At 40.9% G+C, this 13,111-nt stretch overlaps 1 protein-coding gene across 1 annotated transcript in view; it reads left to right on the forward strand.

Annotated features, from left to right (window-relative positions):
- LOC126419552 (hydroxyproline dehydrogenase-like) overlaps positions 1 to 13,111 on the forward strand; it is a 180,386-nt gene that overhangs the window by 39,519 nt on the left and 127,756 nt on the right. Inside the window, exon 2 of the mRNA XM_050086742.1 lies at positions 2,020 to 2,209. Coding sequence (XP_049942699.1) covers positions 2,042 to 2,209 — 168 coding nt within the window. The 5' untranslated portion in view covers positions 2,020 to 2,041. The remainder of the gene's footprint in view (positions 1 to 2,019; positions 2,210 to 13,111) is intronic.

Consider the following 13,111-nt stretch of genomic DNA (forward strand, 5'->3'; position numbering starts at 1 on the left):
TACAGTAATAACTCATACACCCCAAAAATGATGACAAGTCCCTTTTCTGATCTCAACGCCTCAATGTTCAACATGACAGAAGTGCAGCCCTTCCACAAATTGCTCCAGATTTCAGTGCTGGGCCACCAACAGGTGGTAGCATGTGAACTATTCAATGAAACATCATCGATATGAGCTTTTGGAGCCAAAGACCCACTCATGTACCCTTGATGGCTGCATGACACAATGCTTTATGAATTGCATGGGCCTGTCAACATCAACATTAGACTGTTGGCAGGTTGGACGAGTCTCGTTTCAAATTTCATCAAGTGGGAGGATGTGTAGGGGTATGGAGGCAACCTCATGAATCCTGCTTGTCACCAGGGGACTGCTCAAGCTGGTAGAGGCTCTGCAATGATATGGGGCATGTGCAGTTGGAATGATATGGAATCCTTGATAAGTCTAGATATGACTCTGACAGGTGAGTTTTATGTAAGTATCCTGTCTGATCACCTGCATTCATTCATGTCCATTGCACCTTCCAACGGACTTGTACAATTCCAGCAAGACAATGTGACACCCCACATGTCCAGGGACACTCTTGTGAGTTTAAACACATTTGCTCACCACCAGACTCCCCAGACATGAACATTACTGAGCATATCTGGGATGCCTTGCAACATGCAGTTCAGAAAAGAAACTCCACCCCCTTGTACTTTTATGGATTCATGGACAGTCCTGCAGGATTCATAGTTTCAATTCCCTCCAGCGCTACTGCCACACCATTTTGCGGCACTTCTGTGTGCTCGCAGGGACCCTACACAATGTCAGGAGGGTGTACCAGTTCCTTTGGCTCTTCAGTGTATACAGTGTGTCAGGAGGGTGACATGGATCAGATTTTATCCTCCAACAGACAGGTGATCGTTGGTGTGTAGGGCGTGAAATTTTTGAAAGCCAAGGTTCCACAGGGGAAGAGAGAGTGTCATGGTCTGGGGGGTTGTTTTCATGGTATTTCCTGCAGAATCTCATCATTCTGGAAGGCACAATGTATCAACGCGGGTATGCATCTATCCTTGAATACCATTTCCATCCAGATGCAGTTTGTTTTTCCTCAGAATGCTGATGCCTACCAGCAAGACAGTGCAACATGTCACACTGCTCACAGTGAACAAGCATGTTTCAAAGAACACCAGGACGAGTTTATTGTACTCCACTGGCCAACAAAGTTTCCAAATTGAAACTCAACTGAGAATATGTGGGGACACCTTGGTCAGGCAGTTCATGTCACAGACCCTCAACCAAGAAACCTAGCACAGCTGGCCATAGCAATGGAGTCAGCATGGCTCCACACCCCTGGCGGTACTTCCTGAGCCTCACTGACTCTCTTACTGCATGTCTCACAGTGGTCCACACTGCAAAAGGTGGTTGTTCAGGCTTTTGACATATGATCACAGTGTGACTGGGCAGTATATCTGCACTTGAAACTTACTACTCATTAGCCACTCCATCTACAAACTATCTGAATATCTACATTCATGGACTGTAAAGTTCTGTTAGTTACATGGCAAGCAGCAGTGTTTGTTATAAATACATGTGACAGGTAGGTGTCTACTGTAAATTTGAGTCAATATCTACAGATGCAAGAAAATATTTTCTTTGAAAAATATGATGGTAACCTAGTAAATGTTGAGTTATTAATAGCAGGCAAATAGCAACTATATAGTAAAACTGAGAAGGTAACAGTTTATTCCAAAATAGAAGCTTTCTTTCTAGTTTACTTGGTTAAATTTAGTTAGCACGAGCATGAGTAGCACTAAGCAGTAGGGTGATAGTTTACTGTTAATAGAGAATACAGATTATTAATATATACCTTGATTAAACAGATTATTAATGTATACCTTGGCTTGTTCCATATCCCCAAAGGTTTTCCTTCATCATGGGGTCTATGGAACATGATGATTGAATGAATGAATGAATGAACTAATGAATGAATGAATAACAAATGAATGTAATCAGCTGATATTATAATTTTATTTTCAGCATACTGCACTCCGGGTAGAAGATGCATGTCAGTGGCAGATTATCACAGTTAGCCAAGCAGCTACTGGGGAAGCTTACTTTCGATGATCATCATGCTGTGTTCAGCCATAAGACTAACTGGGAACTCCTGCGAGCACTTAGTGTCCTGCTAGTGTGTGGTTCTGATCGACTGGTAGACAACAGTCTCCCGGTTTGTATATTGAACTTTTCATAAATCCTGTGTATGCTTTTAATATTCTGTAATTGAAGTTCAGCATAATTTGTGCATAGATGCACAAGAAAAAGCTGTTTCACTGATTTATCAAACTAACCTCTTATAAAAATGTGTAGACATAACAAGAACATAGAGGCTGATAAAACTGATCACCTTTGCCTGTGGCAATTTTAAGCTGAATGTTTGGGATGTGTGACTGTTTAATCAACTAAGGTGCTGTCATTAACTGTCTCTAAACTAGTCTCTTATTGGAAATACAAGGTGTGCCAAGAAGTTTGAAGAATGGCACCCAGTAAATAAATTAAAAAGAAGAAGAGAAAATATCTTAATGCATCTTCAAAGTCATTTCCATTGACCAAATACATATTTATCAATATTTGTAAGACTACTGGAAATTATCAGTGACTGCTTCTTTTGGAAGTGCTTGAAACATTGATTTGCTATGTCTATAGAAGCCCATCAATATGTGATGCTGAAATGATGAGAACTTTCTGACATATTTGGTAAAAATTGATACTGAAGCTTTTCACCTCCCTTGATGATAATTTGCAGATGTATTGGTGAAATCTTCTGCAGTCTGCATTCCTGTTTACTTCTACTTGTTACTCAAACTGTGCAACATAACTTGAGAACAGATCTTCCACTTATTCAAATCTTTATTATATGGTGATATCAACACTGCCCTTGCTAAGTAGCAATTCACCTACCATCAACCTAATTTTTACCAGTAGCTGCTAGAATAGCTCAGTGGTGTCTATCATACTGCTTGTTAACAGTTGACCTGAATATGACTCATCATCAACAGTTTCCTTTCTGTCTACAAAGCAAATAAATCAATCTTAAACATATTGTCTGACATGGCTTCTGTTTCACACACTTGGATCAACAGTGTATAACTCTCTGTATCTGGTTTTCTCAATTTGTAACCAAACTTGATGTTTAAGCATTGCCTCCTATATGAGTTAAATAAGTGTTCATCTTGGCACAACCTCAGTGTGTCCAGTACTAGAAGGCACTTCCCAAAATGCCTCTTGATGTGTAGGTGTTCACATGCCTCATTAACACACATTGCCATTTATTTTAACTTTGTACGAAATTAATGTAGTAGACGGGTCTTATGTACAAGTCCACCACAAAGGGAAAATAAGTCTTAATGTTGTTTATCAGAACATCATCCCATCAGCTGTTCAAAAGAATGTTACATGGTATGTTGCAATGCAGCATAAATAACATTTGCCATTATGAATGAGCCTACAAGATATTTTAAGACTTGCTTATGAAAGATCAGTACAGAAATTATGAATGCTTAGCATTTTAATTAACTGCAAATAGCAAAGCGCAATCAAAGCAATTTCATTCTCCTGAACAACAGTGTCATACACTGTCTTAGCTTCAAATGTTGGTCTTAAGACTGTGGGCAACAATTCCAAATGTCCTTGCATTCATTAACTGCTGTTATTTAATATGATAAGAGTTACATCTTTACAGACAGTATCACATGTACAGGATTAGACAGTCAACATAACACTGAACAGATTGACATTACTCATCAGTCATCACTTATCAGTCACCCAGTCTAAAGTGCTCTATTTCTTCACCAAACAGTTTTATATAGTATCAATATTTTAACAAACAGGAGATTAACAGCTGGCATAAAAAGAGCTGAAATCTATATAAATAATACATCTCAAAATATTTTATAAAACTAAGAAAGCCAAGCTTGAGGAAGATCAGTTTGGGTTCCAGAGAGATGTAGGGATATGTGAGGCAATACTGACCCTACAACTTATCTTAGAAGATGTCTGATCCCAGTAGCTGCGTGGTCGGCGCAAGAGAATGTCAATCCTAAGGGCCCGGGTTCAATTCCTGGCTGAGTCGGAGATTTTCTCTGCTCAGCGACTGGGTGTTGTGTTGTCCTAATCATCAACATTTCATCCCCATCAACGTGCAAGTTGCCAAAGTGGTTTCATATTGAAAGACTTGCACCCGGCGAACTACCTACCCGATGAGAGGCCCTAGTCACACAACATTTACATCTTACAAGGGAACCTCCCCATCGCACCCCCCTCAGATTTAGTTATAAGTTGGCACAGTGGATAGGCCTTGATAAACTGAACACAGATCAATTGAGAAAACAGGAAGAAGTTGTGTGGATCTGTGAAAAAATAAGCAAAATATACAAACTGAGTAGTCCATGGGCCACATAGGCAACATCATGCACAATGTGAGCTCAGGAGCGCCGTGGTCCCGTGGTAGCGTGAGCAGCTGCAGAATGAGAGGTCCTTGGTTCAAGTCTTCCCTGGAGTGAAAATTTTACTTTATTTATTTTTGCATAGTTATTATCTGTCCGTTCGTTCATTGACGTCTCTGTTCACTGTAATAAGTTTAGTGTCTGTGTTTTGCGACCGCATCGCAAAATCGTGCGATTAGTAGACGAAAGCACGTGCCTCTCCAATGGGAACCGAAAACATTTGATCGCAAGGTCATAGGTCAACCGATTCCTCCACAGGAAAACACATCTGATATATTCTATACGACACTGGTGACGGCATGTGCACCACATGACAGGAATATGTTGTCGACCCACCTAACTTGTACCCTTGGCGATTCTTCTACCTTGCCCGATTTAGGTTTTCTTGTGGATGTGATAATCACTCCCAAAAAAGTGATGAAAACATAAGAGTTTGTCACATAAACTGAAAATAAAAAATAAAAATTTTCACTCAATGGAAGATTTGAACCAAGGACCTTTCGTTCCGCAGCTGCTCACGTTACCACGAGACCATGGCGCTGCTGCGATCCTATCATCCTTGATGTTGCATATGTTCCCATGAACTACTCAGTTTGTATATTTTGCTTATTTTTTCACAGTTCCACACAACTTCTTCCTGTTTTCTCAATTGATCTGTGTTCAGTTTTTCAAGGCCTATCCACTGTGCCAACTTATAACTAAATCTGAGGGGGGTGCAATGGGGAGGTTCCCTTGTTAGAAGATACGTTAACCCTTTTGTGATTGATGGGACACATACGTCCCACTAAAGTGATATACAGTTTTGAGGATTAGGATGTCTGTATCCCATATCTGTCTACTGCTACAATGTAGTAAGGAGCTTTTGAAAAAAAAAACTATAGACCATTAGGTCCACATACGTAAGGCTGTGAGTGATTAAATTGGCTAGTGTATGTTTATAGCCAGCATACTGCATCTGTTTCATGAAAAACAGATCAAATCACCATCTTCTCTGTATCAAGAAGGTCTGAAGTAACTAATTGTGTTTTTTATGATAATATACATTGGCCTGAAACATTATTACACTTCTTAGTGGTTCTGTTGGTTTGTACATAAACAGCAAGAGATTGGTATATGATATGTCAAACCCACATCACAATATTTGCTTGGTAAATTTGTGTGCAATGTTCACGTTTTTAACTGTCATGAGAGTAAATGAGTTTTGGCTTTGATTTGTAATACTTTCTCTATATTTTACATCCTGATAAAATCACTCTGCAAACAAAACTTTAAGTCTGAAAGTCCAAGATTCATATGAAAGTATGGACCTAATTAGGTTCATAGAACACACGTCACACACCTCACTGATTTTCAGAATTGGTCGCCTCAAAATTATTTTGGTGGTGAAAGTGTATTATTGAATATAACGGAAGACAGTGGTGGCCCTATATTTTTCAAATATGTGTAAGAGAACTTTTACCCTTGTAAGGGTTACGCAATGTAAACTTGCATCCTTAACATCTGTACATTTAGACAAAGTCAGTGGGCAAGTGGCTGCTCCTTCAGCAGGGCCCAAGCAGGCACACAGGGGCAAATGCTTGCTGGTTATTGGGAGCTCCAACATTAGGCGGTTGATGGAGCCCCTTAGGGAAATAGCGTACAGGTCTGGAAGGAATTCAACGTGCACTCCGTTTGTCTGCCAGGGGGCCTCATCCACGATGTGGAGCCGGCCTTGGCTGCAGCTATCGAGCATACGGGGTGCAGTCGTCTGCAAGTAGTTGCTCACGTCGCCACCGATGATGCCTGTCGCTTGGGTTCTGAGGCGGTCCTCACTTCATAAAGGCGGCTGGCAGTTTTGGTGAAGACCGCTGGCCTTGCATGCCGGGTGCAAGCAGAGCTCTCTATTTGCAGCATCGTTCCCAGAGTGGATCGGGGTCCTTTGGTTTGGAGCCGAGTGGACGGTCTCAATCAGATGCCTCGTCTACTCTGTGATCGTTTTGGCTGCAGATTTCTCGACATGCGCTATTGGGTGGGGAATTGTCGGACAGCCCTAGATAGGTCAGGTGTGCACTACACAAAGGGAGCGGCTACTCGGTTAGCAGAGTACTTGTGGCATGCACATGGGTTTTTTTTAGGCTAGGCAGTAGTGCGAGGTGTCCTGACGAACACTCACCAGTCGACATGCAGGCAGGGAAATCAGGACGCGCTCAGTGTAAAGACACTTCATCTATCAAGATATTAGCAGTAAATTTTCAGAGTGTTTGGAATAAAGTTCCTGAATTTACTGCCCTCCAGGAAGCGTGTGGCACGCAAATTATTCTCGGGAGTGAGAACTGGCTGAACCCTGAGATAGGAAGTTCTGAAATATTTAGTGAGGATTGGAACGTGTATCAGAAAGACGTATTAGACACCGTAGGCGGTGGTGTCTTCATTGCAGTTGACAAAAATATTGTGTCTACTGACGTTGAAGTAGAGTGCGACTGTGAAGTTATTTAGACACGTTTAACAGGGCTAGGAGAAATAAAGTTAATTGTTGGGTGTTTTTACCGGCCACCAGGTTCCACTGTGACAGTTCCAGAATCATTCAAACGGAGTCTACACTCTGTATCGCAGAAGTACCTGGATCATGCTATATTAGTTGGAGGCGACTTCAACCTACCTGGTATAGACTGGGATGTCTATGGATTCATTACAGGTGGTACAGACAAGCCGTCGTGTGAACTACTTGTGAACACATTATCCGAAAACTGTCTTGAGCAGCTAAATTGACAGCCAATGCGTAATGGAAATATTTTAGATCTGGTAGCCATGAACAGACCAGACCTCATCGACGGTGTCAGTGTTGAGACAGGGATTAGTGATCATGATGTTGTCATTATGACTAGGGTTATGAAAGTTAGAAAGTCGGTCAAGAAGGTTAGGAGAGTCTTCTTAATAGAAAGAGCAGATAAGCAGTTGTTAGCATCCCACTTAGTAAATGAATCGACTTCATTTACTTCCGGTACGATGGACGTGGAAGAATTATGGGCAAATTTTAAACACATTGTAAATCACGCATTGGAGAAGTATGTGCCAAGAAAGTGGGTTACGGATGGAAAAGACCCACCGTGGTTTAACAGCGCAATTCGGAGAATGCTCAGGAAGCAAAGACAGTTGCACTCGCAGTACAAGAAAGATTGGGAGAATGAGGACAGGCAAAAGTTGGTAGAGATTCGTGCTGCTGTAAAAAGAGTGATGCATGAAGCATACAACCACTACCACTGTCATACCTTGGCAAAAGATCTTGCTGAAAACCCAAGGAAATTCTGGTCTTACGTAAAATCGGTAAGTGCGTTGAAGGCTTCCATCCAGTCACTCCCTGAGCAGTCTGGCCTGGCAACGGAAGACAGCAAAACAAAAGCTGAAATTTTAAATTAAGCATTTGAGAAATCTTTCACGCAGGAGGATCGTACAAACATACTGCCGTTTAAGTCTCGTACACATTCCCGTATGGAGGACATAGTGGGGTTGTGAATCAGCTGAATGGGTTGAAAATAAATAAATCGCCAGGTCCAGATGGGATTCCAATTCAGTTTTACAGAGAGTACTCTACTGCATTGGCTCCTTACTTAGCTTGCATTTATCGCGAATCTCTTGCCCAACGTAAAGTCCCAAGCAACTGGAAAAAAGCGCAGGTGATGCCTGTATATAAGAAGGGTAGAAGGACGGATCCTCTAAATTACAGCCCAATATCCTTAACATCGATTTGTTGCAGTATTCTTGAACATATTCTCAGTTCAAATATAATGAACTTCCTTGAGACAGAGACGTTGCAGTCCATGCATCAGCACGGCTTTAGAGAGCATTGCTCCTGTGAAATGCAACTCACCCTTTTTTCACATAATATCTTGTGAACCACGGATGAAGGGTATCAGATGGATGCCATATTCCTTGACTTCCGGAAAGCATTTGACTCGGTGCCCCTTCTGCAGACTCCTAAGTAAGGTATGAGCATATGGGATTGGTTCCCAAATATGTGAGTGGCTCGAAGACTTCTTAAGTAATAGAACCCAGTACATTGTCCTCAATGGTGAGTGTTCATCAGAGGTGAGGTATCATCTGGAGTGCCCCAGGGAAGTGTGCTAGGTCCGCTGTTGTTTTCTATCTATATAAATGATCTTTTGGATAGGGTGGATAGCAATGTGTGGCTGTTTGCTGATGATGCTGTGGTGTACGGGAAGGTGTGACTGTAGGAGGATACAAGATGACTTGGACAGGATTTGTGACTGGTGTAGAGAATGGCAGCTAACTCTAAATATAGATAAATGTAAATTAATGCAGATGAATAGGAAAAAGAATCCCATAATGTTTGAATACTCCATTAGTAATGTAGCGTTTGACACAGTCACGTCGATTAAATATTTGGGCGTAACATTACAGAGCAATATGAAGTGGGACAAGCATGTAATGGCAGCTGTGGGGAAGGTGGATAGTTGTCTTCGGTTCATTGGTAGAATTTTGGGAAGATGTCGTTAATCTGTAAAGGAGACCGCTTATAAAACACTAATACGACCTATTCCTGAGTACTGCTCGAGCGTTTGGGATCCCTATCAGGTCGGATTGAGGGAGGACATAGAAGCAATTCAGAGGCGGGCTGCTAGATTTGTTACTGGTAGGTTTGATCATCATGCAGGAGTTTCGGGAATGCTTCAGGAAATCGGGTGGGAGTCTCTGGAGGAAAGGAGGCGTTCTTTTCGTGAATCGCTACTGAGGAAATTTAGAGAACCAGCATTTGAGGCTGACTGCAGTACAGTTTTACTGCCGCCAACTTATATTTCACGGAAAGACCACAAAGATAAGATAAGAGAGATTAGGGCTCGTACAGAGACATATAGGCAGTCATTTTTCCCTCATTCTGTTTGGGAGTGAAACAGGGAGAGAAGATGCTATTTGTGGTACGAGGTACCCTCCGCCACGCACCGTATGGTGGATTGCGGAGTATGTATGTAGATGTAGATGTAGATGAAGTTTTAAGCAATGTTGACTGAAATATGCTCTGCAATTCTGGTGGTAGCAAGGATAAAATACAGGAAGAAAAAGGTTACCCACATCTTATAAAGAAACCAGACTGAAGTTATACAGGCGGAAGAACATGAACGGAAAATAGTTGTTAGAAGGGAGTGAGTAGGACTGTAATCCATTCCCAATGTTATTCAGTTTATACATTGAGCAAATAGCAAAGAAAACCAAGGAGAAGGGACAAAAAACAAAAATATTGAGGTTCACCTATGATATTGTAACTGATGGCAGAGACAGCTAAGCACTTGGAAGAGCAGTTGAACATACCATCATGAAATAATATTATAAGAGGAACATCAACAAAATAGGCAATGCTGAGGGTATTAAGACTAGGAGATGAGACATCAAAAATAGTTGATGAATTTTGTTATTTGGGCAGCAAAATAACTGATGATGGCCAAAATAGAGACAATATAAAATGCAGACTGGCAACAGCAAGAAAACTATTTCTTTAAAAGAAAGATTTTTTAGTATCTAATACAAATCCAAATGTCAGAAAGTCCTTCTTTAAGGTATAAGTGTGCAGTGTAGCCTTTCACAGAAGTGAAAAAGAACAACAAACAGTTCATACAAAAAGAGAATAGAAGCTTTTGAAATGTAGTGTTGCAGAAGAATGCCATAGATTAGATTTGTAGACTGAATAACTAATGAGGAGACGCTGAATCGAAATGAGCAGAAAAGAAACTGATGGCACAGCCGGACTAAAATAATGAATCCATTAAGAGGCTTCATGCTTGGGCATCACGAAATCAGCAACTGGTAATTGAAGGAAGTGTGGAACAAAAATTGTAGGCAGAGACTAACTCTTAATTATAATGGTAAGATTCAAATGGATGTAGGCTGCAATAGTTATGCAGAGATGAAGAGACTTGCTCAGAACAGACTAGCATGAAGAGCTGCATCAAACTAGTCTTTCGATTGAAGACCACAGAAGGACAACAACAATAACAACAACATTATTTTATTGTTTAAAATTTTGTAAAATACAAGGTAACTTACAGTGCATCACTTTTAAGTGTTCAAACAGTAAAAATGTTATAAATGTTCAAATTGCAATTTACCCTGCTGCTGTAAATATACTTTGACATGACATACAAATATGGTTCTCAGGTTCGGCACTGGATAACATTGTGCAAATCCCACAATTTTTCATCAATATAATTGTACAACATCTTCAGGTGGTGGTAACTGCTGATTTCAATGCTGCAAGATGTGATTGATGGTAACCACATGACAGCATTGAAATTTGTCAGGCTAGGAGCAGCAAATACACATGCATGAGAAAGCACCCAAAGTCGGACGAAAGCAGCACACAAAGCGCTCCCTGTCAGCAGCTGCAGAAAGGCCTTCTGCATGTGCACTGTGGGCAATGACTGTGTTCCTCAACACTTCTGAGGTTAAAACCTAAATTAAATCTCTACAGTGTGCTACATCCAATCATGAATCAGAGGTTCTTGTTTCTCCTATTTTAATTTAGTGGCAACCAGTGCTGACTTCCAGGCACAACTTACTTGAAAACCTGCATCCCTGTTGATAGTATTGTCTGCTGTATGGATTAATTTGGCTTCCTTAAAAACCCTATCCAGAATGATGACACTGAGATTAAAATTGCTTCATGGTCAGGCAATGCGTTCTTGCATGGTCGACATGTATGCCCAATGTAAGATTCCACAGATTGGCATGGGATCTTATGTTCACCACATTTTCTATCTCCAAGATTGTTTGTGACCAAACACAACAAATTCCTCAGTTTTGATGGTGGATGAAAAACACTTGCTTAGAAAAGAAAACATGGAATATTTATCTGTCAGAATAACTGTTCGGTTGCAATAACTTTTTTTAGGTGCTATTGGTATCTAGACCACATATCCTCTATGTACCAGAGAGCATGAGACATTAGTGCATTATGCAGGAGGGTGAGAGCTTGTGACCTGCAAAAAATACTTTAGACCTTTTGAAGAATTCTATTCTGACTAATGTCATTGTGGGCCTGCATCAACAGGCTGCAATTCCCTCACGACTGTATAGCCTACCAAGGAACCATAAATGAGTCACCTTATGGTAGATACTATGTCCCAAGGGACTGCAGACTTTTCTTCTGACCATGACATCCAGGAATGGTAAGATGCCATCTTTTTCCCACTTCCATGATTTTCTTAATATTCGGATGGAGTGAGTTCAAATGCTGGAGAAAATGAGTAATGTCTTTGTTCAATGGGGCTACATTGCAAATGTATCATCTGTAAACCACCAGAAACAGGAAGGTTCAAGACTTGCCAATTGCAGTGCTTTTTCTTCAGAGTCCTCCATAAAACAGCTGACCTCCTTGGGAGGCAGAGAACTTCCCATGATGATACCACCCACTTGTTCAAAATACTGGTTATTAAATAAAATAAGCTGAGGAAAGTACACGGTTAAACAATGCCATAACATCTTTCTCAAACATACTGCTGATAAGCTCTAATGAGTTCTGTAGAGGTATTTCCATCGATAAAAATACTATATTAAAGCTAACCAAATGATTTGTCAATTTTTGTTTAAATGCCTTAAGTCCCCTGAATTCTGGAGGTGATGGTCACATTTGCCTACAAAAGGTTCTAACAGCTAACTAAGATGTTTATCCAGGAAATAGGTAGGATCTCAAATGTTGCTCACTACTGGACAAAGAGGAGACCCACCTTTATGAATCTTTGGTAGGCTGTATAGTCTTGGTGGAATTGCAGCCTATTGGTGAAGGCCCTTGAGGACATCAGTCAGAATATAAATCTTCTTCAGAAGGCCTACAGTTTTTCTCTGAATCTCGCCAGTGGGATCTTCTCTTAGCTTCCAAGGTGCAGGGTTGTCAAGCAATGCCTCTATCCTGCCACTGCACTCAGCTCATGAGAGAAGGACATTGACATTACTCTTGTCAGCAGGCAAAATAATGAGGCCTTTGTCTGCTCTCAAGTCTAGCAGAATCTGCCTTTCTGCTGAAGCGATACTACTCATTTTAGGCAGCTTTAGGTTCAATTTCAACTGGTGACCTTCCTAATCTCTTCTGCAATGTCACTAGGAAGTTTCAAAATTGCCTGTTCTGTCGCTGAATGAGTCTTCTCTTTGCCCATTAGGGAGCAACAGCAAAAACAATAACTTCCAATTCATGATCAGAAACAGTGCATTGCAGAGATTTAATTCAGCTTTTAACCTCAAAAGCATCCAGCAGCACAGTCTTTGCCCACAGCACACATGTGAAAGGACTCTCTGCAGCTCCTGACAGTGGCCACTATGAATGTTACTTTCGTGAGTGTCTTCTCCCGCCAGCATATTTTCTGCCCCTAGCCTGATAAATTTCAATACCACCATGGGATTATCAACAGTCACATACTGCAGCATTGACAACAGCAACTACAGCCTCCTGAAGACGTTGAACAATTGCGTTGATGGAATATTGTGGGATTTGCACAATAGTATTTGGTGGTAAGCCCGAGAAATGTGCTTGCAACAAATCTGTTAGGGAAGTCTAAAAACTCATATTCTTTGACATATTCAATATCATTCAAAACAATGATCAAAGGATGAGTAAGTAAATAAATAAATCTATAGCAAATAGC

Source organism: Schistocerca serialis, chromosome 9 (assembly GCF_023864345.2).
Source record: "Schistocerca serialis cubense isolate TAMUIC-IGC-003099 chromosome 9, iqSchSeri2.2, whole genome shotgun sequence".
NCBI classification, from domain to species: domain Eukaryota; kingdom Metazoa; phylum Arthropoda; class Insecta; order Orthoptera; family Acrididae; genus Schistocerca; species Schistocerca serialis.